Source organism: Aulostomus chinensis, chromosome 20 (assembly GCF_037954235.1).
Source record: "Aulostomus chinensis isolate RoL2024-O1b breed Wild chromosome 20, RoL_Achi_v1.0, whole genome shotgun sequence".
In the NCBI taxonomy this organism is placed as follows: domain Eukaryota; kingdom Metazoa; phylum Chordata; class Actinopteri; order Syngnathiformes; family Aulostomidae; genus Aulostomus; species Aulostomus chinensis.
The window spans coordinates 24,168,783-24,196,506 of NC_141339.1; the positions used below are offsets into that span (position 1 = coordinate 24,168,783).

The 27,724-nt window shown below is 47.8% G+C and overlaps 1 protein-coding gene across 4 annotated transcripts in view; it reads right to left on the minus strand.

Annotated features, from left to right (window-relative positions):
- Positions 1-521: 521 nt before the first annotated feature.
- hivep2a (HIVEP zinc finger 2a) overlaps positions 522-27,724 on the minus strand; it is an 88,725-nt gene continuing 61,522 nt past the window's right edge. For 3 of the 4 annotated variants that reach the window (XM_086189511.1, XM_086189513.1, XM_086189512.1), the window contains 14 exons: positions 16,495-16,561; positions 15,066-16,387; positions 13,107-14,815; positions 12,692-12,952; positions 12,211-12,379; positions 11,756-11,843; positions 9,903-11,607; positions 9,628-9,785; positions 7,064-7,239; positions 6,287-6,388; positions 4,617-5,478; positions 4,108-4,216; positions 3,743-3,856; positions 522-3,212 (listed from right to left, as the gene is read on the minus strand). In XM_086189511.1, coding sequence (XP_086045637.1) covers positions 2,595-3,212; positions 3,743-3,856; positions 4,108-4,216; positions 4,617-5,478; positions 6,287-6,388; positions 7,064-7,239; positions 9,628-9,785; positions 9,903-11,607; positions 11,756-11,843; positions 12,211-12,379; positions 12,692-12,952; positions 13,107-14,815; positions 15,066-16,056 — 7,062 coding nt within the window. In that variant the 5' untranslated portion in view covers positions 16,057-16,387; positions 16,495-16,561 and the 3' untranslated portion in view covers positions 522-2,594. The remainder of the gene's footprint in view (positions 3,213-3,742; positions 3,857-4,107; positions 4,217-4,616; positions 5,479-6,286; positions 6,389-7,063; positions 7,240-9,627; positions 9,786-9,902; positions 11,608-11,755; positions 11,844-12,210; positions 12,380-12,691; positions 12,953-13,106; positions 14,816-15,065; positions 16,388-16,494; positions 16,562-27,724) is intronic. The other variant, XM_086189514.1, reaches the window with a different exon arrangement.

Consider the following 27,724-nt stretch of genomic DNA (forward strand, 5'->3'; position numbering starts at 1 on the left):
GCGTTTCTGTCAACTGGTTCGGCGCAAATAAAAACGGTTATGGAGCGCGGCGGGAGGATGGCGGCTCACCTGTAACACAACGAGAGATTACGATGCACTTGATCGTCTCTGCGCGGTTCATGAGTGGGCTTCCTGTGGACGGCGCCAGCTGCACCAATCCCAACAGTCAGAGGAGGAACGGGATGAGGGGCTGTAATCTCCCCTTTAACCACTAGATGTCTCCAGCACCTACATGTGGAACCTTTCACACCGCCACTGACCGTTCCTGGAAGTCCCATCTTTCTACAGGGACATCCGCCATGTTTTGGCAAAGCTCCTCCCTCAGCTTTTCTTAACTCAGTTTTTTGCCACAAGCACATTGGAAAACATGGAGTCTTACCGTGGATGTCAAGGACAGTTTGCTAGCTAAAACAAGCTAACAAGGCAACATGTGAGCTAACATGCTAAAAGCTACGTCTCGTGTGGGGGTTCCGCCGGTCGGTGCAGGCTGAGAGGAAGCAGCACGGACACACAACTTGTTCTATTCATATTTATTTGAAAACATCAATCCATTTTTCCACTTCTACTGCGATTCCTTGTTGCAACTGGGGTCATACATGATATTTGTATTAATTCCACAGAACACCATCACAAAAGTTACCCTTTTATATGCACATTGACCTTTTTTTTGTCCTTTTTTAGTCTTGTTGTCATTTCTATACAATGACTTGTGCTTTGATATCTTTGAAAGAAAGATTTGTAAAGACATAATTTTTATCATGATACATAACAGGAGGATCGAAATAGAAAAGAGTCGTAAGAAGAGGAGGATATAGTGGTGGAATACACACCGATACAGATACAGAGATGCGCATTGCAGCCTGCCCGGCTCCGCCCCCAAAGAGATCATGTGATAGAAATCACAGCGACCCCCAACGGCTCCTGATTTAGAGGATTTTAAGTGTTGCCTTGCAACAAATACACTCCCTGCTGGTGAGCAGAGTTTTGGCTAAATATTGCTTAGCTACAAGAGGAATGTCCAGGAGAGGGCGCCATCACGGAGGGGCCACGAAAGCAGAAAGTCTCACAACTGTCATTTATTTTATTCAGACGGTTCTGGCGTTCTGAGCGGTTCTCTTCCTTTTGGATTTCTCTCAGACGCGGCTGATGCTCCCCAAAACGAGCTCACGGAACCAGCAGGCTGATGACGGCATATTTACATGGAATGTTTTCACCCTTCAGACATCCGGCACGTGAAAACCCCTCGAGCTACGCGGTTCGCAGAGCTACCTTACAGTCATCGATACCTGGATGGAGGCGGGTGTTGGGGGGTGGGTGATGGTGGGAGGAGTCAAAGAAGAAGGCAGTCGCTCGAGTCTGTGCCTCACAAAAAAGAATAGTAATAAAAAAAAATACCACGAAAGTAAGAAACTCACAAGCAGGGAGGAGCGTCAGGAAATGTACAAGCAAACGAGCAAAACCTTAATGTGAACGTCCTAAAGGTGCAGATAGATAGATAGATGATAGATAGATAGATAGATAGATGATAGATGGATAGATAGAAGATAGATAGATAGATAGATGATAGATAGATAGATAGATGATAGATAGATAGATAGATGATTGATAGATAGATAGATGATTGATAGATAGATAGATGATAGATAGATGATAGATAGATAGATAGATAGATGATTGATAGATAGATAGATGATAGATAGATAGATAGATGATAGATAGATAGATGATTGATAGATAGATAGATGATAGATAGATGATAGATAGATGATAGATAGATGGACAGATAGATGATAGATGGATGGATGGATGGATGGATAGATAGGTAGATAGATAGATAGAGTTATATACTGTTTGTTTGTATGCTGGGTAAATATTCAGGTAAGTCTATGTGTGTCCCTCCAAGTGGGGGGGCTCACTTAGACGTCCATTAATAGGTCTAACATACGAAGCCGTGTTACAGTGTACATGTTCTCGCTCTAATGGAGGCGATAGCATAAACAACCCATGCGTTGACATAGAAAAAGGCATCCACGACATTTAAGAAAAAAATGTACAATTTATGAAACATGGTAACAATAATAAATAGTATTATAGAATTGCTGCTGTACACAAAAAAGCCATGTTTTTAAATTTCACTCATATAAAAATATGTTTTAGTGCAACCGTACGTAATATCCATAACTTCACATCGCTTGTTGTCCAAAACAAACACGGGGTTTGGGGTGGGGGGGCATTTATTACAAAGCTGATACGCAAAAGTTGATAAATTTACCTTCCTGTTTGTTTGCTTATAAGAATATAAGCCACCAATAAGATGAAAGTAAAGGCACACGCTGTCCCGCCGCCTCGGCTTCAGTCTGACGTACCGCTGGAGCACAAGCTGCTGCCCTCTGTCCTTCGCCGCGAGCCAGCGCCGCGAGCCAGCGCCGGCACCGCGCGCTCTGCAGTCTCTTCCAGTTGAAGAAATGCAGTTGGTCTCTCTAGTCATTGTGTGTGTGTGTGTGTGTGTGTGTGTGTGTGTGTGTGTGTGCGTGCAAAAGTTTTCTCTCCGCTGCACTTCTTCCCTTCCAGGTATCCAAAAGTCCAGCGCAGCCCTACGACGCCTCTTTGCTTCTCTTTGTGCTTTCGGCGCCCAGCCTGAGCAGTTTGGACCCCGGCGGAGGCTGGAGGGTCTCTGGGGCGGGGGAGGCAGAGGGGGAGGTGGAGAGTGAGGGGTGGGGAGGCCTGAGCTCCAGGCCGCTAAAGTGCTGAATCCCAGGAGAAGGTGAGGGGTGAGGGGAAGGTGGCGATGAGCAATGTTGGGGGTCAGAGGGAGGCCCCACGTTCCGGCCCTCCTCGCCTCCTCCTCCTCCCCCCCCTCCTTGTGTGTCGGCGAGCTCCTCCGAGGCGATGCAGAGTGAGGCGATGGCCTTGGTGCAGGTGCGAATGCTCTCCTCCTCCTGCTTCTTCCTCACCCCCCCTCCGTCCTTCTGTAGGGAGGGGTGAGACGCCTCCTCCACCCTCTCTCCTCCTCCTCCTCTTCCTCCTCTGTCAGCAAAGGAGGTGATGGACGAGAAGTCACAGGTCGAGTCCTCTGACGCGCTCTTCTGTAGTGGCAGGCGGGACGCAGCCTGCTGCACCCCCTGCTGGGCCAGAGGAGAGGTGCTGGCAGGGGGGACGGCGTGTACCATCTGAATGCCTCCAATGGGGATCATGGGGAAGGGCGAGCGCACCTGAGACGCCAGAGGAGAGTTTGTGTTAGTGCTTGTTCGTTCACTTTCATCCTCACGCCGTTACGACGACGTGATCGAGCCTCTCCAGCTGAGCCATGACTCTTGTGGACTGGATCTGTTTGGTGCAGCTGTCAGTCAGACGTGCACCTTCTTCACGCTCATTTATGGTTGTATTTTTACAAACTGAAGCGAACGTCACATGACCCATTCTTCAGAAAGAGATTTTTCTTGGTTAAATATATTAGTGACGCGTGTTTCTGGCTTATTCTGCTCGTTTTATCTGTAATTGTGACACATAAGCAAGAAATAAGCTACGAAACGAGAGATCTGGATGTGAACGGGAAGAACCGAGAGTTGAAAACGGAGTGCAGCGTGAAATTAGCATCTCTGAAACAGATCCAATCCCAGAATGTTCAAGGAAGTGTAAACTCAGCGAATTGATGTTCGAATTAGTTTGGAAATGGATGTTTATAAAACGGAGGATTCATGAGAGCGACATGAGACATTTGGCGTACAAACAACTGAAATACCTGGAGTTGAGAATGGAGTGGAAGGTGACTAAACAGGACCTGCTGAGGTGGGCTGGACTGGTTACCATGGCTACTGGCCTGGTCTCGTTCCCCTGGTGAACCTGTGAGGTGTTCCTGGAGACACGGAAGGAAAAAGCATGGATGGAGACACAGCGTCACAGTAAACACAGGGGTGTTGGTCGTAAACACAACCGAGGCTTCGCCACGGGAGTACGAGTCCTAATAAATGAGACAGATTCTGGATGGATGGCGGACAGTAAAGTTCTAATGCAGTGATGTCATGAGTATTATGTAACCTGAAGTACTTCAAACTCAGCAGTCTGCGACTATCTGGAGTTATCTTAGAAGGCAGGGAGAAGTTTTACCGTCTCCATCTCTGTGCTGGCCCGGCCACGTCCCAGAGGGCCGAGCTCAGCCTGACTCAGCGGCCCGGCGGGGTGACCCGTCCTCAGGCTCCGTGCGGCGCTCGACTGGCTGCAAACACACAAACATCCCGACATCAAGAAGAAAACTTTCCTGCCTTTCACTTCGTCTTTGCACAGTTGTTGGATTTAAAAGACGACAACTGACTGAATTCAAAACTCTTGACAAGGGAAGGAAGCATCAAGTACCTCAACCTGACATCGGTGAGTAAAACTCAAACAGAACCAGCAGTAGCGGACAAAGTACACAACCCCAGTACTTGAGTGTAAGTATAAATACTCCTGATCAAACATTACTGCAGTCCAAGTGAAAGTACTTGACTTCCAGGACTGGTGTACCAGCTTTTAAAGATTAAGTGCTTTCACTTGGAGTGATGATTGACCAGAGTATTTATACTGACCAAGTACAGGGGCTGTGTACTTTGTCCTCCAGTTGCAAGTACTTGGCTCACCTTTGGTGGTGGAGGTGCTGGTGGAGTCCTCGTCTGGGGGAGAGGGGGCGGATCATCCCCTTGTGGCGGCCTCGTGGCGAGAGATCTCGTTTGTAGTCCCTCCCTGCGGGAGACGTGGGCCGGGACAGGGGGGACAGCAGGGAGAAGTGTCCCCTCCTGGGGGACACTTCTCGTCTATACCCCCCCGTCGCCCCCAGGTCCCTCTTGGGTGAGATGTGACGTAGAGGGGAGAGATCACGCCGGGGCGAGAGGTGTCCGGCTCGTGGCGACAGGTCACAGCGAGGGGAGAGGTATCGACGGGCTGAGGGGGAGGAGGAGGGGGAGATGGGGGAGGGGCAACCGGAGTGATCCAGCCCTGGTGAAGAGAGGCGGGACGATGGGGAGGACAGATCAGGGGAGGGGACGGGAAGGTCTTCATCCATAGAGGAGGAGGGTGGAGCCAGCAGCCTGCTACCCAGCGCCCCCTGCAGGCCCCTCTGGAACTCCATCTGAGCCCCCTGGTCGCTGGGCGGAGCCTGAGCTGTGATCTGAATACTTGGCACGGTGGGCAGGTAGCCGAAGAGCGGTGGCTTGTGGGTGTTACCCAGGTAGTCAGAATGATGAGAGAGTTGGGGGGTGGGGTTGGAGGAGGCGACAGCTGTGATTGACAGGGAGGGCAGGCCGTAAGGTTGTGGGCTGGTGGAGCGAGAACGAGTCTTAGGGGTGGAGTCACCATCATAGTCGTCTTCCTCGTCATCCTCATCATCCACCTCATCACCGTCTTCCTCGCCGCCCTCTGAGTCATCGGCGTCAGAGAACTGGTGCTCGGCCATGGCACCTCTGGAGGTCTTCTCAGAGGACCGCTGGCCTTCGTCTGCGAGGTCTACGAGAGGAAGAGGAGGAGAGAAGTTTGGTTTCTACCAGAGGGAGCAGACAGGCTCCTTCATTAAGAAGCAGCTTCCTGTTCACCTCGTTGGCCCGGGACCACGATAGTGAAGAGGTCATATGGATGGAGAGATGGATAGGTGGTGTGGGCGGCATGGCTCAGGGGTAGAGTGGCTGTCTAGCAACCGAAGGGTCGCTGGTTCGATCCTCGACCCCGGTGACCCTGTCCAAGTGTCCTTGAGCAAGACACTGAACCCATAATTGCTCCTGATGAGTGGGTTGGTGCCTTGCATGGCAGCTCCACCATCAGTGAGTGAACGGGTGAATGAGACGAGACTCTAGAGAGCATTGAGTGCCGCTGAGGTAGAGAAGCGCTGTATAAAATTGAGTCCATAACACTGAAGCAATGACATCATGATGCTCATTGCTGAGGTTGGACTCCAGGCTTTGTCACGTCAACAAGCAATCGATTTTTAAAACGCTTGTTTTCTGAATGGAGTCTGGGTTTGAGGAGCTGCTCTGTTTGTCTGGTTTTTGCATTCGGCCGCTTAGAAGATGGCAAGAGGATGAAAATGAGCAGGACCACCTGGTTGTCATGCTTCCATCACTCAGGATGGAAATGCTAAGAACTGCACTCCTTCCCACTGAAAACCACAGCCAGGAGGAGCATCTGTGTAACAGCACTGATAAAAACAAAAGGAATTTTTACCATAAGTCTATTTTCTTTACAAATATGGCTGACACTGACAACCTCCTACTGTGTGCGTGATGTGTGCAAGTGTCAAGGGCAACTTCCCGCGGGGTACCTGCGTCGTCGGCCTCTGTGTCCTCCACAGACGACATGGAGACGCCCAACTCCAGACACTTTTTCAGATGAGCCTTGGACTTCATGTGCTTCGTCAGGTTGCCTGCAAACACACAAACGCCACTCAGTCTCCTGGAGACCAGAACAACCCACATAAATCACCTGGACAGAATGTGGTCTCAGACCAGAATAAGTCGACCAGGTCTAAACGTATCGGGATGAGATTCCAAATCTAGCAGTCAGATGATTGCTGTTGTTTTCAATTAAAGCTCAAATATCAGCGAGTCAACATCTGCGCCTCTGATCTGAAGTCACATTTGATTCACGTCATCGCAGCAACGATGTGGGCGGTGTCATTAGTCATTTCCAGCCTGGTGATGAGAATCTTCACCCCCCTGAGAGCACGTGGAACATTTGAAATACCTGAGTATGACGGTGAGAAGCTTCCAGTCTGGCAGCCAGTAGGCGTCCGCCTCGTACTCAGATATTTGTCTGTTTCTAATGTCTGACACAAAACTTTGACTTAATGCAGCCAGTAGTACTACAAGTAATATCTACTGCAGTGCCTGGGTCATGGGTTGTGTGACATCACATAACCTCCCAGACTGATCCCTGTGAGCGACTGCCATCTCAGACCCTTAAACTCAGCACTGCACTTCCTCGAGGCGCCAACAATGCGCACTCTGAGTTTGACTTTGATGAGATGGACGGTTTTCAAAACTCATGCCAGAGAGTTCCTCTGTCCGAAGTAAGAGGAGCAGCGGGTACCAAACCCTACCTTTTGTCTTGAAGGCAAAGTTGCAGAACTTGCAGACGTAGGGCCGGACGTCGGTGTGCGTGCGGATGTGCTTCTTCAGCATGCTGGGCTTCTTACAGCGGATTCCACATTCCTCACAGATGTATTTCCCTCGACCGCGTCCGCGAACGTAAACGTAGTCCTCGTTGGACTTGTACCTGCCACAAAGGAACAAGTGATTGTTCTGAACAATAGGAATTCAGCATCACTCGTATCACCACACTGAGACTGCGAGGGGTGGGTGGAGTCATGGTTACCAAGAAAAACAAGTATTTTTTTTCTGCTAAAAACCTGATTTGAGTGTTTGGAATGTACGCCAAATCAAGATAAGGGTCATGAAGGGAACCTGGTCCCCATCGGTGGGGACGTCCTCTCAGGGTGTCTTCGCCTTCAAACACTCATCATGGAGTGGACAGAAGCATCAAGTAGTTGAGTTTCTCCTGGAAGTTGTGGTGCTTGTTGGGACGCTCTCACGCCTCATCTTTGCTTCCAGGGTTTCTGGGACAACGCACCTGAAGCTTGAGACAGTTGGGTTTTGCTCATCATCTTAGATTTCCAGACTTTGGAGGGCAAACGCCCGTTTCGACAGTTTGGTCAAGCTGAGGGGTCTTGCTTTTATGCAGCTTTGTCCCGTTTAACTAAAGAGACTTTCAACCAGCGCCGACAGTTTTCTCTTTTTAAAAACATCGCTGTCAGACATGATTTGGGATCCCAGTGGAGGTTGGGAGTGAGACGGCGGTGGAGGGAAACTACAACCAAGGATCCCTCCAACGCCAGTGGATGTTGTCTGTCTTTTCTCAGAACATCACGCTCAGGTCATCTCCTTGTGTGTCAAATAGAAGCTTGGCTTTTTTTTGGTGGAGGAATAGTGAAAACTGCTGGTGAGCTGTGGAGCTTCCTGTCCCGTCTGCAGCGGCGGGACGAGTATGTGGTTCTCCTGTGTCAAATATCAAGAACATCAAAGTTTCTCTGTTGACCAGGGAGAAGCTGTCTTTTAACAGCGCCGCTGTCACTCAGACGTTGACACAGCAGCCGCCTGCTCAGACAGTGAATTATGACGATAATTCAGTTTTATTCAGAGCACACGGCGAGCTCCGAAAGCAGATCCTGAACGTTTGAGGAATAAAGTCAGTAACGATTCATTTTTCCTTCTTAATCATCACGTTTTGCTAACACACATACGTGTGTGTGTGTGTGTGTTCTGTTTGTGTGTTTTGCCTGTCTGTAGGCTTTTATCCACTTATTGCTCCTTAAGTGTCCTTTAGGGACGAAGGAGAATTACTTCACTGTCTGCTGCATTTAATAACTGCGCCATGTTTGTGTGTCATCTGTTCCATTCAGTAACCTTGGTCTGGTTGGCTCTACTGTACCACTATAAAACATTATGATTCTGCAGGAATGTCCCTCTCTACAGGGGTTGTCAGCGTCAGCTCCCTCAGACAGGCTTTATTTGACCCTTTGAAGAACATTTGAGGGCAAATATCCTGCATTTGCTCTGGAAAATAGCCTTTATGGCACTTTAAAGGCCCAGTGTGAGGGTTTCAGCTGGTGGAAATGGAGTCTCATACTAATATTAGAGAATAATCACAAATTAGCTCTGAAGGAGCTGTTTATATCTATGTAGTACAACTGTCACTTTCTAAGAATATCAAGTTCGAACCAGGTCACACAAGCATTGGTGGTCAGTGTGTGCTGTAAGAGCTGCTGATTTGTGCAGCCGACATCATGTTATACTGTGTGGAGGCATATGGAGCAGCATAGGAACGGGTCTGGTTCCCCTGTCCCCACATCAGTGACCAGAAGTCAGGTTCATATTTGAGGGCTCAACTCTAGAACATCAGATCCACCAGTAAACACCAGACTGGTGTCCAAAGGAGCCTATAGAGGTCGTGGAGGTCACTAAAGGACATCAGGAGGAAACACAAGAAGCCTGAAGCTTAGTGGGGGTGACCTTGGTCATGTGACCCTGGTGTAGCTCCTTCAGGGGCTAACGTTAGCTTAGTACTGCTAACCATTGCATTTGCTGACACTTGAGTCACAAGGTCTAAAAAAATTAATGATGTGGATTAATTGGTGATGATAGAATATTTTGCAATAACCATCCCAAGAAAGTAAAATTAAACATGTAAAGGCAAACTGTCTGGTTGATATAATCACAGCAATAACATGCAGCGTTTATAAGTTCATTGTTACTAATTATTAACTTAGAGAGATATTCTTGATGCAACCTGAGACCTTCCTGTATGCATTAGAGAAGGAGGAACATTGTACTTCAATAAGTTGCTACCTAACAATGTATGCAACCTAGAAACAACGTAGCAGAAACGTTCCTAGGCTGATGAGACATGAAACGACCCACTAACATTTCAAAGTGAATTAAAAACCTGATCCAGGATTGTTCTTTGTTGTTACATGTATATGTTGCTTTGATGAATATCACCCCCCCACACGCACTCACGCACACACAGTGACAGCTGGGAAAGGCCCCAGCCCCCCACCAATTTCAATCCATCACTTCATTCATCCAAACGTGTTCAGCTACGTACCCGCCTTCGAAGATCTTAATTCGGGTTGGTTCGCTGGCGGCCTGTTTGATCGAGACCTCCTTCTCTACCTGCTCCTCCTTTGACCGGTCCCATGACACCACTCCCTTCATTTTCCTCCCAAAATGGCTGATATCAACTGGCATCAGTTCTGGCTTCAACTATACAGCACGAAGAGCAGAATAGGAGGATACCAAATGAATCTAACTGGGATTCTCTTTTCATGCATGCATCCATAGTGGCACTCTTTCGTGTGAGTTTTTGTTTTGTCATCATACCTGATCAAACCTCAGTTTCCACGCCACAGATGACACCAGTTTACCCGAGCTGGGGGGTGACATGGCCGCTGTTGTGAACATCAAATCTGTGTTCCTTTTCTGTTTAGACCTCAGCAGAGCCAGCGCAGCCTTGGTGCTGAGGTTGAGGGGATTGGGGTTGTATGAGCTCACGCTCCATGAACTGTAGATGGAGCTGCGTAAGGCCGCCTGGCTGCTGTTGGGCTTAGTGTAGTTTAGGAAACACCAGCTGACTCTGCTAATGGTGCGCAGGCTTGGGAACTGGAAAAACTGCGGGACATCAGCCACATCTGTGAGAAGCAGAGTCTTGCCCACTGCTCTGCATAATCCTGGACTTTGGTTGGCAGCTAACTGGACCAGCATGCTGACAGGGGTTTTACTGGGTGTAGGCTGCTTTATGTTGTCAGTGTCCTCTGCTTGGTTGACAGAGACCATGGATTGGGGGCTGGAGTTGGACTCTGGCACTGACTCGTCCACATCAAGCTCCTCTGGAGAGTCCCGGCCACATGAACCAGGGGAACGATCTGTGACTATCTGGAGAGGAGGAGTGAAGCTCTCTGCCCGGGGGACATCGGGGAGGTGGGGGGCTGAGGAACGGACTGGAATGGCTATCTTTGTAGCAACAGGGAAATCACTCAGTGGGGATGAAGAAAACATCCTTTCTGAATCGTCCATGGAGCTATTCAGAGTAGCTCGGCTGCAGCCCTTCTCAGGCTTGCAAGTGCTTTCAGTCCCGCTCAGCTCGACAGCACTCATCTCCTTCACAATCTGTCCATACATTCTCTCCTCTTTCACTCTTTTCTGCTGTTTAGTCTCGATGAAGAGCTCCAGAGAGCTGGCAGGCGAGAGCATTCGCTTGCTGCCTCCAATACCAGATCCGGAGGCGTCTGTGGTGGATATGGTACCTGACGTTAGTGACAGCGGGATCCCTGTGTTAAGATGTTGTGGGTTGCGCAGCACTGCCCCATCTGTCTGTCCTAGAAAGTGTGACAGATTGAAACCAGCTCTACTTGTACCTCCCCCGATTACTCCAGGTGGTTCACTGGCACCAACTGGAGGAGACGTATTGTCAGCATTGTCTGGCCTGGCTGAGCTTACCCCCTGTGCTCTGCTGCCATGGGCTATCAGCTGGCTAACACTGGTGTACATAACACTACCAAATGATGGCACATGGGTTTGAATCCGCACAGGAACTAGCATACCAGGCAGAGATGCTTGGGAGCTCAAGTTCTGGGTGGCAAACACAGGTTGGATCTGCTGCAGAAGCACTGGGGTGGTGGAGGAACTGGACATGGACAACTTGGAGGAGAGAGAGCCAAAGTTTTTCTGTTGTTGCTGGGATAGATGAGACATGCCAGACAAGAAAGAGGTAGGGTACATATGAGAACTGGGGTTTTCTGATTTTCCATCATGTGGCTGCTGGTCGTGAATTTGCTGGAGGGATTGGAGTTGTTTGTGGAGTGGATGTCCAGGTGATCTGACGTGGAGTTGCTGCTGCGCCTGAAGGGTCAACGGTTGTCTGGGTGTCGGACTGGCGTCCTGACTCCAGAATAGACCCGGTTGTTGATAGGAGAGGAATGGAGGACCACCCTGATGCTGATGAATTACTTCTTTGTTCATGACCTCATGGCCAGGATGTTCTCCCTCTGATGATGAGCCTTGAGTCTGCAGGCGATGCTGATGGGATCTGTTGTCCAAAGAGCAGTTGGAAAGATAAAACCTTTTTAGTTTGTGACAGATAATGCAATATAGAAAAGTCAAATGTTTATGGTTCTATGATTAAAAGGCCATCCATCAGTGACTAATGTTGCATGAGACTGCACCAGATTTTTTACCGGCCATAAAGAGGTTCGTCCTGCAAGCTGTCCTCACTGATACTCTGCTGGAGGAGATGCTGGTGGTGTTGGTGAGATCCTACACCTGCTTATTAATCAAAACAATATTTTTTATATGAAAGCATGCAAAACAAAAGAAATATATTTTGTGAAAAACATACTTTTGTTCAGGAAAAATTGATTCATTGGTTGGAATTTGCTACAGTGACAAGTAAAGGGGAACAAAGGAATAGCAACAATGTTATCACCACTAAAGTTTGGAGAATTTTCAAACCGGTGACATATTAAACAAAAGAAGATCGAAATTTTATCACTAGATATTGTACTTGTCTCAGTCAGCAGGCTCGATAAATGTATTGAAAAACTATCAAGAGTTGAAAGTTGCTGTGTCAACAGTCGTCTTCAAGTCCATTGATTTAAATTGATAAGTTTTAACGCTGTAATGCGAGGCTTACCAACGATGCTGCTGCCGACTCTCTTGGCTCTACTAGCTACATCACTGCTGCCATGTGGGGATCCCATTGGGCCAGACCACACCCCATGCTCCACACTCTCCTGTTTGATGGATATCTCAGCACCCGCTGGTTCCTGGGGGACTGCCTCAGGATAGACGCTCAGTGAAGCCTGTATGAACAGGGATGTAGGGTGGTCATTTCATTGAGAACAGGCTTGTCTTTCCTGTTAAGATTGTCAGAACAGTTAAATGTAAAAAAAGAGGGTTTTAATGGTTACTAAAATTTGAAACTGAAGTACGAATGCAGGGAGTTGTACTGCCATTTATCATGACACCATTTAATTCTTAGTCTATTACAATCGTGATGTGAAATTGAGTTGGTGGAGGGACTAGTTTCATAGATCTGACTACTTGTCCAACATTTTCTAGTTTTGAATGAATGAACAAATCAATTTTTGTTATTTTGGAGTTTTTTAAGCTACCTGTCGGACAAGATAGCCACGCCGGCGTTCCTTCATTGCAGAGGTGCTGGGGTAGAGTTCTCCCTGTCTGGAGGGGGATAAGCTTCCATAGTCAAAGGATTTGCTGCGCATTTCAGGCAACTCTGTGGGCAGCGTGCATGGTGCCTGTTCTGATGAAGACCTCCTCATCTCCCTCTGCTGTTGGTGACTTGAATGACCACTGCCTGGCACCGTCAAGAACTCAGACTGTTTAGCTCCACCACCAGAGGCAAGTGAGTCGTCCTAGTTCAAAAGAACAACAACACATATTTAAAAGGTGATGCATGAAATCAAAGTCATCAAGATTTTAGCATCAGTGCAATGCAGCAGGCTGTGACAACTGCACAGTTGGAAGTCTAGTTTGGATACTTGAAATTACTAAGATATAATACAGTACCTGTTTGGTGGGTGAGACAGACTTGAGGCCTTCCTCTCTGTCAAAGGACATGGAGAAGGAAGAGGAGTGGGACAGATTGCTTTCCTGACTTGGACTGCGAGAAAGGCTGGTGCAAGTGGACTCAAAGCTTGATTCACCAGAGGAGTGCTCCATATCTGCCAGGCGTAGTCTCTTCTTCTTGGGTGGGAGCTTTTCTGAAGGCATCTGAGAGAGCGTGTCACTCCTTTGTGGCAGCTGGAATTCCTCCACGTGTTGCTGCTGCTTCTCTGGTTCCTTGGACATCTGAGCATCTGTATCTTTTTCTGGTTTGTCTGGCTCCTCCGTCACCCTGATTTCAGGGACCTGGATGTTTGGTTGTCGGACTAGTTTATGTGGTATATGATAAGGCTGTCCAGGTGAGGCTGCGGCTGATGATGATGACAGGGAGGCCAGGTCGCTGTCACTCTGTGGCTGCTGCTCCATGCTCTCTGTTCTCAGTAAAGCAGACTCAGGACTCAGAGCATCTTCAAAAATCTCTGTGTCAGACTGTTCCGAGTACTGGCTTGATGGGGCTGAAGGATGATATCCTGGCTGCTCAAAGGACTCTGACTTCTCAAAGGAATTTGGCCGGCTGAGGGAGTTGGTGTGCTGGATTACTGATATGACATTCCCAGCTGCCTTCCTGCCCTCCAAGTCAGTAAATAGCGCTATGTCCTCAGAGCACATGCTAGCACAGGTATCAAAGCTGTCTGACTGACTGGGTGCACTGTGAAGAGAGCCCTTTCCTGTGGGGGTGGCCCTGGACCCATCAAAACTACCTTGTCTAAATTCATAATCTCCTATCATCTCTACTGAGCCACTGCAGCTACTGTCACAGTGACCAGGACTGTCCTCCTCATCCCCAACACTCTTCTCTTTCCTCCTTTTTCTGTTAATACTATCTGGCATGTTAACTTTAGTACCATATGGGCTGTAGGCAATGTGCTCCAGGACTCCTGGGCAGCGCTCACCAATCTTAATTGAATTCTTGTGCAAAAGTCCATAGACCTCAGCCTCTCCTACATGGGATTCATTGGCTGAAAGTTCAATTGCAGCCTGCCTTCTGAGTCTACGAAGCCCTGGTGGGTAAAACACGTCATCTGATGTCATCATCTCATCAAAAGAGTGACTGCCTCGAATACCTGGGGGGACACTTAGATTAGGAGGGGAGGAAGTTGGCATTGAGTTGCTCCTTATTAGAGGTCCTGAATCTGACGGAGGCTCCAGAAGCCCTGTACTGCTCTGACAGGGTCCCGTTGGATACTGCTTGGGATCTCCAGAGATTCCTACATCTCCTCTTAAACAGATAGGATCCTCAGATATCTTTCCCATGTCCAGAATTGCACCGGGTTGCTTTAAGCTAGCCAGACTGCTGGGGTCTGTCCCTGCCATGCCCACTGTGATTGACTGTCTGGTTCTGGAGTTGGGTCGGTAGTACCAAGTCCGACCAAACATAATCTCTTCGTACGTCTTAACATTTGTATTTGGTGGGCTGATTTGCTGCTCTGCACTCTCGGAACGTGAAAAGTAGCCAGAGTCTGTGCTGCCCTTGCTGTGAGGACTAAGGAGGTTCAGGGATTGGGACACAGTGGAGGGGACTCCCCCAGGCTTGGGAACAATGAGGATAGGCACTTTCATAGATCCCACAGGGAGCTCCTCTGCAGAATCTGCATATGCTGGTTCCACGCCACCTGTATAGTGGGATAGAGTGGAACATGATAGGAGTAGTGCAGTGCAAAACACCCGATTATGTTGTGAATTAGTGAAGTTAAACAGAGTCAGAAGGAGTACAATAAAAAAAACGTAAAAGCTAAATGTATTGGAACAAAACGTAACTCTTCTCAAAGTGCTATTGAAAAAATCACCTGTATTATACACAGAATACCAATAAATCCCACTTATTTGCATATAGTGTGGTATCCCTCTTAAAGCATAAATTACCTGTATTCTTGTCAGCCTCGAAAGAGATCTGTGGTATGGGGCTGTCTTTGTCTGTCAACATGATGGAGCCCTCCACACCCTCCTCATCTGTGTCAGTACTCTGCTCTCCATCAGAATGGACCTCAGCCTCACCCACTGGAGACACCTGGTCTGTGTCCCCACTGCGGGCTACTGCTAGGTCTGAAAATGGTACAAGTCCAGCCTTGATGGCATGAGCATGGGACTTGCGATGCTTATAAAGGTTGCTCTTGGTTTTGAAGGAAAAACCACAGGGCACACAAGGGTATGGCCTCTCTCCAGTATGTGAGCGGATGTGCTTCTTCAGGACACTGGGCTTGGCGCAAGCTCGGCCACAGTAGTGACAAATGTACTTTCCAGGTTTTTTGGGTTTCTGCTCTTTTTTGCTATAGCCTTCCTCTCCAGGCTCAGGGACTGACTGAGAATATTGTCCAAAGGAGCTGGGTAAACTGGGAGATTTTTGCCGGGGGAACCTCCCTGCCCTAGTCCCGTGTGGATGAGTATGTCCTGGATGTCCTACAGGGTACAAGTCATCCGAGGGCAACTGGCCAGCAAATGGCCAAGCATGAGGCTCTAAGCCTGGCTGAGGTTTGGCTCCTGAGAGGAAGCGTTCAGTATGAGGGTGCTGAGGGTACGGCTGACCCAACTGGTAAGGATATCCCCTTGGAAACCCCTCAGCAAAGGGCCCCTGTGGGTCTTGAGATGGTGGGCCTCCTATGGCCCCAACTGTGGAGGGTCCAGAAAGCAGCTTACCAGAATTCCCTGTGATTGCGTACTTCTGGTGGGGTGCTGATCCTCCGGTGGCACCGCATGGTAAACTCTCACGATGTTTTGCCTCCGGGTCAGCAAAAGTGCTTCGTTTTGTGGTTGCAGAGGGCTCAGAGGCCCACTTCCTTTGCAGAGGTGTCTTCTCCTTTACTGGTTCTTTGTTTGAGCATTTCTGCCCAGTGGCAGCTGATTCCTGGGCTTCCATTTGTGAGAAGTATGGTTGTGGGTTGGAGGAAGGAGGAGAAAGGGGGATGGTGAGGGAGGGTTACAAGGTTCCAAAGTCACCGAGCATGATTACGGAACCTTTGATTACGGCTGACAAGTTCACAGAAAAGGGAAGTACCCATCAATTTCTGAAATAGAATGCTTATAGAGCCAGGCTGGACACATGAATCAGGAAGTGGAAACAAAAGGGGAGTTTTAGAGGACAGCATCAGCAATGCGTCTGTCCTTTTGCCATTTTGTAAACACGCTTAGCCTGTGAGGCATTTTATTTATGTCCAGTTCATCTAAAGGTAGAAGTCTCCTTGACCGATCTGGAGAGGGCAGAAAAAAAAGTACTGATTAACTCGTGAAGTTATTTGTTTGTATCACAGTACATCCAAAAACAGTGTAAATACTTGAAAGAATATAAATTACTAACTGGTAAAAGTGCTTGTAGCTCCTCTTTCTGTGGCTTCAGACGTCATTCAGTTTTCACACCAAGACACCTGCAATGAAACAAAACAGAGCCAATCAGTTTTTTGTCCCAAATCCTCCAGAATGCAGTTCTCTAATTCTCTTACCATTGGCTGGTTTTGTGTTAAAACCTTGACAGTAAAATGTAACATTTGCCGCCAAGTTTGGCACAAAACCCTGCACTCCCCTGAAGGACTCACTAAGTTGTCAGTGTGCAACTGTCAATGATTGCTCAGTTAGTTTCTCTGCACTGGAATCCATCTGTGTTTTTGCCTTATCCACCCCTCCCGCCCTCCTTCCACTCAGTGAGTCACTGATGCAAAGCAAACCCACGCTGTTCCTAAAAAGACACAAAGGCTTATAAATAGCACAGTGGAAGTGACGTTGGAGTGTCATAATGTCTGTAGGCGTCCAAAAAGGCCAAGTCGAAGAGCAGCCATCAATGCTACCTTTCCTTCCTTTCTCTGTGGCACAGCTTGAGCTAACTTGGCATGTACAAGGTTAAAACACACACATACACACACACACACACACACACACACACACACACACACACAAAGAAAATGATATGTATAGCTCCATTTATATAGCACTTGCAGGCTTTGCAACTCCACGACAAACACAGCATTGGATGCAATGTATGTGGTTTTCACTTTTTCTTGACCACACTAACACCTGATGGCAGAGGAAGCACAGAGCTGATGAACACACGCACACACACACACGCACTGCTGAACTTGCATTTTTGCTTTGTATTTCCTCGTTGCAGAGCTTAAACTACCTCCGTCTCACTCTGATTGCAGTATGTGCGCACACACACACACACACACACACACACACACACACACACACACACACACTGAGGCCTCAGTGCTGGTAAGCAGGGCTTGGTGACGTGGATGTCTTGGGGACCAACGTGAGATCTATAAATAGCACTTGAGGAAAACATGCTGTATTTCTACTGGAGCAGGAATGTTAACTTGCCCCCCCCCCCCTCCAATATACACACATGTGCAGACACACAAACGCACACTAGAAACATTATCTCAGACCTGGGTCATGTTTTTATGTTTTCCATAGTGTTAAGAGTGCAGGAATGTGGTCTGAAACCAAAAGGACAGACTCCCATGTAAGAGACAATGAAGTTTGGCCAGCTTCACTCCCAGGATGAAGGTGATTGGTTGGTTGGTGGGCCAGCTGACTTTTAGACAACCTGTGGTAAAGACCTGGAGGTAAACTTGGAACCAGCAATACTGTGCCTGCCTTCTACTTTTGTTTTAATTGCCGTAATAGTATACGAGGCCAAGTTCATTGCACAGGAACAGGGAGCAGGTGTTTGTTGAAAATGAGGCCAGAGACGTAGGAGTGGAAACAAGTCAGTTTCAGAGTACACCTGCAGATGCCGCACCAGGTAAAACGACAAGAAACGGCTCTATTTTTAAACGCTTCCTGTTTCAGCTGTAGAAGGGAAAGGTTCGACCATAAGGCTTTCCATCAGCAAGGCTTTGTGACACGTGGCGCCAAAGGTTCAACCCAAATCAGCATTTACCAAAACCAAACCAGGGAGTTTTGCTGCCTTGAACTACCGTTGCCTCAATGAACCAAGGAGTTTCTCCTGCCTCAGCTGATCCAAGAACAGGAGAAAATGAATGTTTGTTGCTACTTAAGTTTCATCTCCTGATTTCCTTCATGGTCTTTGTGCCTGAAAGCCTTTGAGGTGAATGTCTTCTTTGTGTGTTTTAGTTCAGAAAAATTCCTGTTTTCGTTGGTGTTTTGGGGCCGTGTGGGTAAGGTTCCTAATCATCAGACAACTAGAAGTGAAAGTCAAATCCCATGAATAAACCCTAGGTAAAAAAAAATGGAACGGCTCACAAGTGTCTCACATCTGATCCATGGTGATTGCCAGCCTGTCAGAGCTGGCCAGAACATTTTAATCACTGATATGCAAACGGCAGCAAGAATGCTGAAAATAAACACACAGTGGAAGCCACGGTGTTGTTTTCCTACTTGATCTGCAATCTTGATTGTGTTATCCCACTGTAGGGAATTTCATGAATGCTTTTCAGCCACATGTTGACTGAAGTCTTTAGACACTTGTTCTGCCATTTGGTGTCGCCAGAGGATGAGCCTGCCTGCTGAAGCTTTACGCTCTGCTATCACTCACACACCTCGCCAGCTATCTGACCTCCACGCCCATTAGAACTCATTTGACACTACAGCATGCAGATAAAGCTCGGTTAAACTCCAGTCTAACTTTGTGTGATCGAACTGGTTTTGTAATGAAACTGTTGAATGGTTTCAGTGTGCAGAGGGAGCGCGGGTGTGTAGTGAATGACTTACATAAAGCTTTATTCATACATGCACCGACACAACCTGCCCCAGTTCCCGTGCGTAGGAGAGACATAGCTACTGGCGTTGTTTATGAGTTAGTGTGTATGTGTGTGTGTGTGTGAGCGTGGGAAGTGCATGTACCAGTTGTGTGTGTGCGCGTGTGCATGTGTGTGTTTGTGTGTGGGCTGGCAAAGGGCATGACGAGACATCCAAGTTGTAGGTAGGTCAAAAGAGGGCAACGCAGAGGCTATACTCAGGTAAAAATAGTGCAGCACACACTGGCACTGCCGCTCCAACACTCGCACAAACGATTTATCAGAAAGCTTTAAATAACCGGTTACTTAACGTGAGGGAGCAGAGATCAGCTCTGCTTTCACACATGGAAATAGATCTTTTATACCAACTGCACACTTGTCTTACAAAATCAGACCTGAGCTTTGGTTGCGAAGGTTTGCAGGAAGCGCACAACTCGAAACATCGCACCTTTTTACTACAGTGTGGATGATTTCTACAGTCCCCCGTTAGAGAATCTCACCAATTTAAAGTCACCCCAGGACCAGACAAGAAGATAGAAACCCTCCCCCAGGCTAGTTAGCTGAGCCCAATGGCTGGTAGTGGGTGGAAGAGTTAGCATCAGCTAGCTCAGGTCCAGGCTAGTTAGCTGAGCCCAATGGCTGGTAGTGGGTGGGAAGTGTTAGCATCAGCTAGCTCAGGTCCAGGCTAGTTAGTTTAGCCCAGTGGCTGGTAGTGGGTGGGAAGTTTTAGCATCTGCTAGCTCAGGTCCAGGCTAGTTAGCTTAGCCCAATTGCTGGTCGTGGGTGGGAAGTGTTAGCATCAGCTAGCTCAGGTCCAGGCTAGTTAGCTTAGCCCAATAGCTGGTAGTGGGTGGAAGTGTTAGCATCAGCTAGCTCAGGTCCAGCATGCTGGTGTGTCCAGCAGGAACCCTCCTCCTCCTCATCATCAGTAGCAGCAGTCGCTCTTCTAGTCCTCAACAAACCTTTGGTTCTGTTGACCCAAGTTCCAATGGAGTTTTTCCTTGTGCTAAGCTAACTAGCACACTAGCATCATCTCCCTGTTGCAGCATAGAAGAGGAGGGGGTCTATATTTGTCTTCCAACATCATGAGAGAAATGTACCCAAATAAAACCGCCAAAAACTGGCCCATCAGACCAAAGACTAGGCCGACAACATTCGATTCACATTGCTTTTTGATGCATTGCTAAAATACTGTGTACACTGCTTTACATGTCAGTAGAGCATCGCTTCTATCAAAATTTCTGTGTTGCATAAATATGCATGCATGCAATGTGTGTCCTGCAGTGACCTTTGACCCCAGAGTGCAGAGGGACGTCCTGATTGTGTTTTATTCCCTTCAGACTGTTGTTGATCGATTTCCTGTGGAAGCTTCTGTTATGTAAATGCACAGATACAAAGGCCGCTACGGGAGATAAAAGAGAACACACACACACACACACACACACACACACACCTAAACCTAAACCCAAGAGGTACAAACAGTGTGTGGGCATTAACCATGCAGTAGGAACAAAGTGTGTGAGTGAGTGAGTGTGTTGCACTTTGTGGTGTGTGTGGGAGGCTGTTCAATTCAAAGGGCATGTGCGCACACTAACACACAAACACACGCACGCATACACATACACACTCTGTGTCTCTCTTTGTCCTTTCCAGCCAGCTTTATTGGAATGACAGCTGAGAATAACCCTCAGCCACGCAACTAGATCATTGATCAAGATTTCCTTCTTGTTTTCATCAGCTTGTGTGTGTGTGTGTGTGAGAGAGAGTGAGTGAGTGAGTGAGTGAGTGTGTGTCAGAATCACACTCACCTCCAGTGTCTCAGATATGCACTCGATCAGCTTTTTTCATTGGGAGACCCAGATTAGGCTGAACCGTACTTTTATCTTTGTGAAGACTAGTTTGCAGATGTTGAGTGTGACAGAGGTCAGCAGAGGTCAGCAGAGGTCGTCTCGTCTTTTGTCAACTTTTGTCTTGCTCGTCACTTTCAATGGGATGCCAGAGCTTTCAAGGTCCAATTTGTATATTTTGGGGTTGTCGTGGTAACCGACTCACTGGTATCTTGGTTCAGACCCTCCCAGCTGAGCGTGAATCCTGTCTGCAGCAGGAGTACACAAACCTGGTGGAGGGGCGGAACCTGGACTGTGGAAGAACACATTACATTTTGGGGCTGCTAAGTCATAGCGTCACCTGGTTGCAACAGGAAAGGACACTCTGATGTCCTCCGAGTGGGTCAACCACATCTTCTATATGTGGTCAGAACCTTCTTCAGACCCTGGTGATGTGTCGCTGTGTAAACTGAGAGGTTACCGTGGCGAGGTGGCAGCCATGTTTAATATCTGACCACAGAACAGGAAGCTCTAGAAACTGTCACATGGTCAGATCTTTGATGAGAGTCTGAAGACATCTTCATGAGATCTACAGTTAAATAAGATAGCGCGAGTATGAGCTCTCTAGTGCCACCTGGTGGAGGGAGCCAACAAGTTTCACCATCCTCTCCTCCGAGGGCACGAGGCTCCACTCACGCTGCTTGTTTTATATCAGCTTTGGCTCCTCTAGTTTGTGTATTGTCTCCTGTATGTTGCAGAATGAATTTCTAAAAATAAAACTGCAGTACACAAATAGAAGATAAGGTACTTTATAATCCTTAAAGACACGGAGCAACAGAACAAGCAGCAGCAAACATGAATGGAGGAGGAAAGAGAAGAGGAAGAAGCGATTTGGAGACAACATTAACACAACGGGGAGAAGGAGATAAAGTGAGGAAATAAGACTACGACAGAGGGAACTACAAGGATAAAAGAGAGGAGGAAGAGGAGAGCTGAGGATGATGGAGAGATGAGGGAACACGGGTGATGAGCGGAGTACAAGTGCACAGAGGGAAGGGGAAGGGGAAAGGAGAGAGCGTCAGGGCAGAGAGAGCCCATGCAAGAAAGAAGGTGTTGATAAGAAGAGGAGAAGGAACATGGGGAGGATGGAGATGGCACCCAGAACAAAGAGGGCAGGAATGAGTTGAGGAAGACGCAGGTGAGGAGGAAAGGACAGAGGAGAGGAATTAACAGCTGAAGGTGTGAGGACGCAGGAGAGGAAACAAAAGGTGGAGGAAAGAAGACAAGGACCAAAGAAAAAGACAAAGAAGGAAAATTAATTCAGAAATGGGCCGTGGCCAGTGTGGTGGAGCATCATGCCAGCTGGTTTCAGCTTTCTACCAAACACACACACACACACACACACACACACCTCCAGCCAATAAAAGTATGCATGGATTCGGGCACATGGACACACACAAAGGCCGGGTTCGTATTTCTGAGTGGTAGGCGAAGTGTTCTGGTACTTTGGGTGGTCAGACGCTGCGTAAATTATTTAAACATGTTACTAATGGTTTCCATTCAGTGATTAACTGCTTTGTGAGGAGAGAGACGGGCGATGGAGGGCAGCTGGCAGTGTGTTTGGACTGAAACCACACACGCCTCCATTAAAACACCACCTTTGTTGTACCTGGTGGGAGACAGAAGTTACTGGAACAAAAAGCAGCACTGAAGAGGGTGTGTGTGTGTGTGTGTGCGTTTCAGTGCGCGCTGGGAATCGATCCATCGACCAACTTAATAACCATGTGGCCATCTGCGTGTGAGTGTAAATTCATTACTACGCAGGTTGAACTGATAATTAGAGCGCCGGATGGTGTTTCAGCCTCTGTGGTACTTTAAATCTTAAAGTAAATAGCAGACAAAGAAAAACAGAGACTGGCAGCAGAAATATTTGACTTAATATGATAAATAAAACACAAAAATAATAAAAACATTTAAAAAGTTAAGTGAGAAAAAACTGTAGATAAAAGAGCAACTAACAGGGAAAATGGTGATAAAATAATAAGAAAGGAATTATTAATAGAGCAGAGAAAGGAGAGGTTCAAATAATTGCAATAAATATCATTTAAAGGGGAGGGAGGGTTATTAAAGTGGTTAACACTACTAATTACATTTGAGACTAAAATTGTAAGATTGGAATGAAACTGACTACTATTATTAGAACAAATAAATAAGCAAAATATATCAATAAAATTGAACTAAAAGCCTCATCAAATGGGTGAATTATTGTTCTGGATATTAATTATAATTACATTAATCAAACTTATTTGCAAAAATATCTTTACCCTCAATTATTAATGACAACAGAAAGCAAAACAATGTTGGTCTGACGGTAGTGCTACGCTAGTGTCATGTTAGTCTAACGGTGGTGCCATGCTAGTGTCATGTTAGTCTGACGGTAGTGCCACGCTAGTGTCATGTTAGTCTGACGGTAGTGCTACGCTAGTGTCATGTTAGTCTAACGGTGGTGCCATGCTAGTGTCATGTTAGTCTGACGGTAGTGCTACGCTAGTGTCATGTTAGTCTAACGGTGGTGCCACGCTAGTGTCATGTTAGTCTAACGGTGGTGCCACGCTAGTCTCATGTTAGTCTGACGGTAGTGCCACGCTAGTCTCATGTTAGTCTGACGGTAGTGCCACGCTAGTCTCATGTTAGTCTGACGGTAGTGCCACGCTAGTCTCATGTTAGTCTGACGGTAGTGCCACGCTAGTCTCATGTTAGTCTGACGGTAGCGCCACGCTAGTCTCATGTTAGTCTGACGGTAGCGCCACGCTAGTCTCATGTTAGTCTGACGGTAGCGCCACGCTAGTCTCATGTCAGTCTGACGGTAGCGCTATGCTAGTCTCATGTTAGTCTGACGGTAGCGCCACGCTAGTCTCATGTTAGTCTGACGGTAGCGCTATGCTAGTGTCATGTTAGTCTGACGGTAGCGCTATGCTAGTCTCATGTTAGTCTGACGGTAGCGCTATGCTAGTCTCATGTTAGTCTGACGGTAGCGCTATGCTAGTCTCATGTTAGTCTGACGGTAGCGCTATGCTAGTCTCATGTTAGTCTGACGGTAGCGCTATGCTAGTCTCATGTTAGTCTGACGGTAGCGCTATGCTAGTCTCATGTTAGTCTGACGGTAGCGCTATGCTAGTCTCATGTTAGTCTGACGGTAGCGCTATGCTAGTCTCATGTTAGTCTGACGGTAGCGCCACGCTCATGTGACTTTCTTCCCTTAAGTGTTGAAGCTGCCAATGAAACACAAGGGACCTTAAACACATGTTCGTGTTTTTGGTCTGAAATTACATCAACATGGGATTTCTTCTGCTTCTGTTTCTGACTTCCTACATTTCCCAGAAAGCCTTTTGATGCCCTCCCAAGCTGGTTGATGTCTCCTCTGGGTTAAACATGTAGGAGGAGAGAGCTTTTTCGACGGAAACACAGTTTCTGGTAACCTCCTTCTCAACTCTGGAGCTGCATTGAATTCTGGTCTATTTTCTCCTCTTGTGGGTGCAGAAATCAGCCTCTCTGCCTCTTTTACTTCCCTGGTTAGAAGGAGAGTGAAATTTAGAGGGAATCTCAGTTCATTCTGATAGTAAACCAGAGGCATTGTCGCTGTAGAATTTTAGGGAAAAAAAAATCTTAAATTGGTCATCAACTCCATGTTAATTCCATGAAGAAAATGTGACAAAACCCAAAAGAATGAAAATCAATCAAATCACACAGTGGATTTTTATGGTTTCATCTCAATCCAAAAATGTCTTTCACCACCTCGGCTCCTCCATTCATTCTAGAGAGAACCTCGTTAGAAACGGAATATTGATGCGGTTGATTTCAGCCCAGAAACAAAGCAAACATATTTGGGTCCTTTTGAATTCATCAGTGAGGACAAAGAGAAGAAAAATGTTCAAATGGAATCAAGCAGACTGGAGAACCACAAACACTCCCCCTGGAATGACGGGACGGCAAACTGAAGCACACGTGAGGAGGTCGCCATACCGGATGCCACAAAATCCAACATGCTGGTGCATGATGGGAAGCAGAAAAGAAGTCCTAAATGTCAGCGCCTCATCATGTTTGTAGCCTAAAAACGCTTCACCGGCACTGCAGACAAATAAAAGATTTGGTGGAGGAACGACGAGTGTGATGGAGTCTGCTGCATGATGGTCAGATGTGGTACTTGTGAATGTTACTACAGGAAGTGCTGGGCCAGTGACGGCGTCCTGCATCACCACCCAGTCGCTCCGGAGTGTTGATTCAAACTTGAAAGGCGAGATTGAAGAAAGAAGCAGACATAGAAATAAATCCATTTCTCCTGAAACTCATTAATTCATGCAGAGCCTCCTCTCCCTGTGCGCATCCTCACTTTGTCATCGCAGGACTTAAACCACCGACTGCTGGCGCTGAAGCAGCCGTGTTTTGTTTTAATTTAGTGCCGTCAATCAGGTTTTAAGGGACGGCGTCGCTGTGGACCTGGATCTGAGCGAGAGCCAAGAACAAGGAGGCAGAAGTGACAGAGACGAGGCGACTCTTCAAGAGAAATTAAATATAAGAGAGAGATGAATCAAATGAACTTAATCTGAACTGTGGTGCGCACACACACACACACACACACACACACACACACACACACACACACACACACAGGAGCCGACAGCGTGTAGACAGTGATGTACAGCAGGTAGGAAGTCAATTACGCTACTGGATATTTCTGACAGAAAAATATGCAAGCCCTGAATGTGTGTGGGAGGTGGCAGCACAGGCTGTGTGTGTGTGTGTGTGTGTGTGTGTGTGTGTGTGTGAGAGAGTGAGTGAGTGAGTGAGGAGGAAGTTCTTGGTGTGCCAAGGTCACAGTGCTGCTGCTGAATTGCTGTTATAAAAGCCTGTGTTACACAACGGGACGGCTCGAAACTCGCTCTGTGACTAACTTCATGATCCGCGTTCACAGAGACACTTCACGTTCACATCAGAAGAGTCCAGAGAGGTCCGGCAGTGACATCTTCATCACGGCGTCCCGCAGGAAGAGCAGCGCTGGAGCTGCAGGAACAGCTGCACTGCTGGAGCATGAGGTCAGAGTCAGTAAGGAGAGAAGTACAGTTGAGTGCTCCCTCACTGCGTTTCCATCCCTCTAAATGATGCGGTGAGAGTCATGTGAGCCGCACGCTCCAGTCTGTGCCCATCAGGAAGTGTTGAATCTCTCAGATCGGGCGGAGGTCCTGTCATTGAGGGAGCACTGACACTGACGTGGTGACAGCTTCCTCTCGCCTGACAAACGTGGCCAAAGTGGCAGCTCTGGTTGATGACATGAATCAGCAGCTCTCTGGTTCAGACAGCAACACCGAGCCTGGGATGATCCCTTGGGTCCGGTAGGAACCCTCTGAAGAGGAGGAGCAGCTCAGCGGGGCGAGCGAGCTCAGGACGCAGCAGAGTGCGGTGTAAACCTGTGGTTTTTTATAAAGAGGTCAAGTGAGAAGAAGATGCTCTCCAACACCGCACGTCCTGAGCAGCTGCAATGAAGATGAAGCTGAGCTCGTCGATAATGTCTATCTAGAAAATCCCTTCCAGGGAAGAACGCGGCCGATGCAGGAAGGTCTCCTCAGTCAGCTGTCCTCACCCGCCACACGGGTCCGCGGAGGGAATGTGCTGGGTTTGAACACTGCCAATGAAGGCCACAACATCCCAGTCAGACCCCGGCCAAAACCACCGAGGAAGGACTGGGTTTGTCATAATTGCTTTATGATTTCATGTGCGTAATTGTGTGTGTGTGTGTAATAATACGGTCCTGAGATCTTGGGAGGTGAGGTCATACACAACTGACTGGGATGACATCATCCAGTTTCTACCATATTGGTCCTGGAAAAGTGCTGCTGCTGGCATTAAAGCTGGCTTGTGATTTGATGAACAAACTGAAATGAATGAGCACAACAATGAAATGCGTCACTACGAACCCCCAACAATTATAACACACTTTTAAACAATAACACGCAAATCCCACACGCTTCACACGGAGGTAGCGAAAATGTTCCCATTAGCTGTTTCAGCGGACACACACACACACACACACGCACACACACCCCTCTACAGTGGCTGTAGTGTGCCGCTCCAGCAGGGCCAGTCTGATCATACAGGAACACTTGGACTTGGAGGCTTTTGAAGGAGCCAGGTGGTCTGTGGCGGCTGGGCTTCCTGCAACCTGTAGACCTGAAGGAGGCAGGTGAGGACAGGTGCAGGCCGCCATGGAGTAGCAAGGAACACGTAGTTGACCTGGACAATGACACGCCGACCTAACTCACCTCAACAGAGCTGCAGGTGTACAGACCAGACCCAGGAGCTCAGCAGAGGAACAAAGCACACCAACGAGCGCTGGGCTTGTTTGGGTGAATATCGATAGCGTGTTCAGGATGGGGAGGCCCTGACAGAGAGTCGCTGGGTGAGTTGCAGCGTTCATACTTGCTGCAGTTCTGCATGCTAACGTGCATCTGCAGCGCAGCAGCTGCTCCCAGGCGGCTGGGCTGCTCACACGCTCCGCCTGCGGTTGACATAGGAAACATGGGCCACGGGACCAATTCAGCCCGTTAAAAACATCCCATGTTCCATGTTCCATCTGCTGGCGCGCGCGCGCACACACACACACACACACACACACACACACACACACACACACACACACACACACACACACACACACACACCACATATAGTAAACCTACAGAATTTTCCCAAACAGCCATCCTGCCACAGCTGTTTGACCAACATGTTTCCATTTAACAGGGGAAGAAAAAGATGGAGGGAGAGGAGGAGGTGAGGAGGGGAAAAACAGGCGTCCTGTTGGTGTAAATTGCCAGTGGAAAAGAGAAGGCACTCATATTTTCCACAGGGCTGTTGGGCCAGCCTTGAAACTATTACTGTGTGCCCCGTGTGTGTGTGTGTGTGTGTGTGTGTGTGTGTGTGTGTGTGTGTGTGTGTGTGTGTGTGTGTG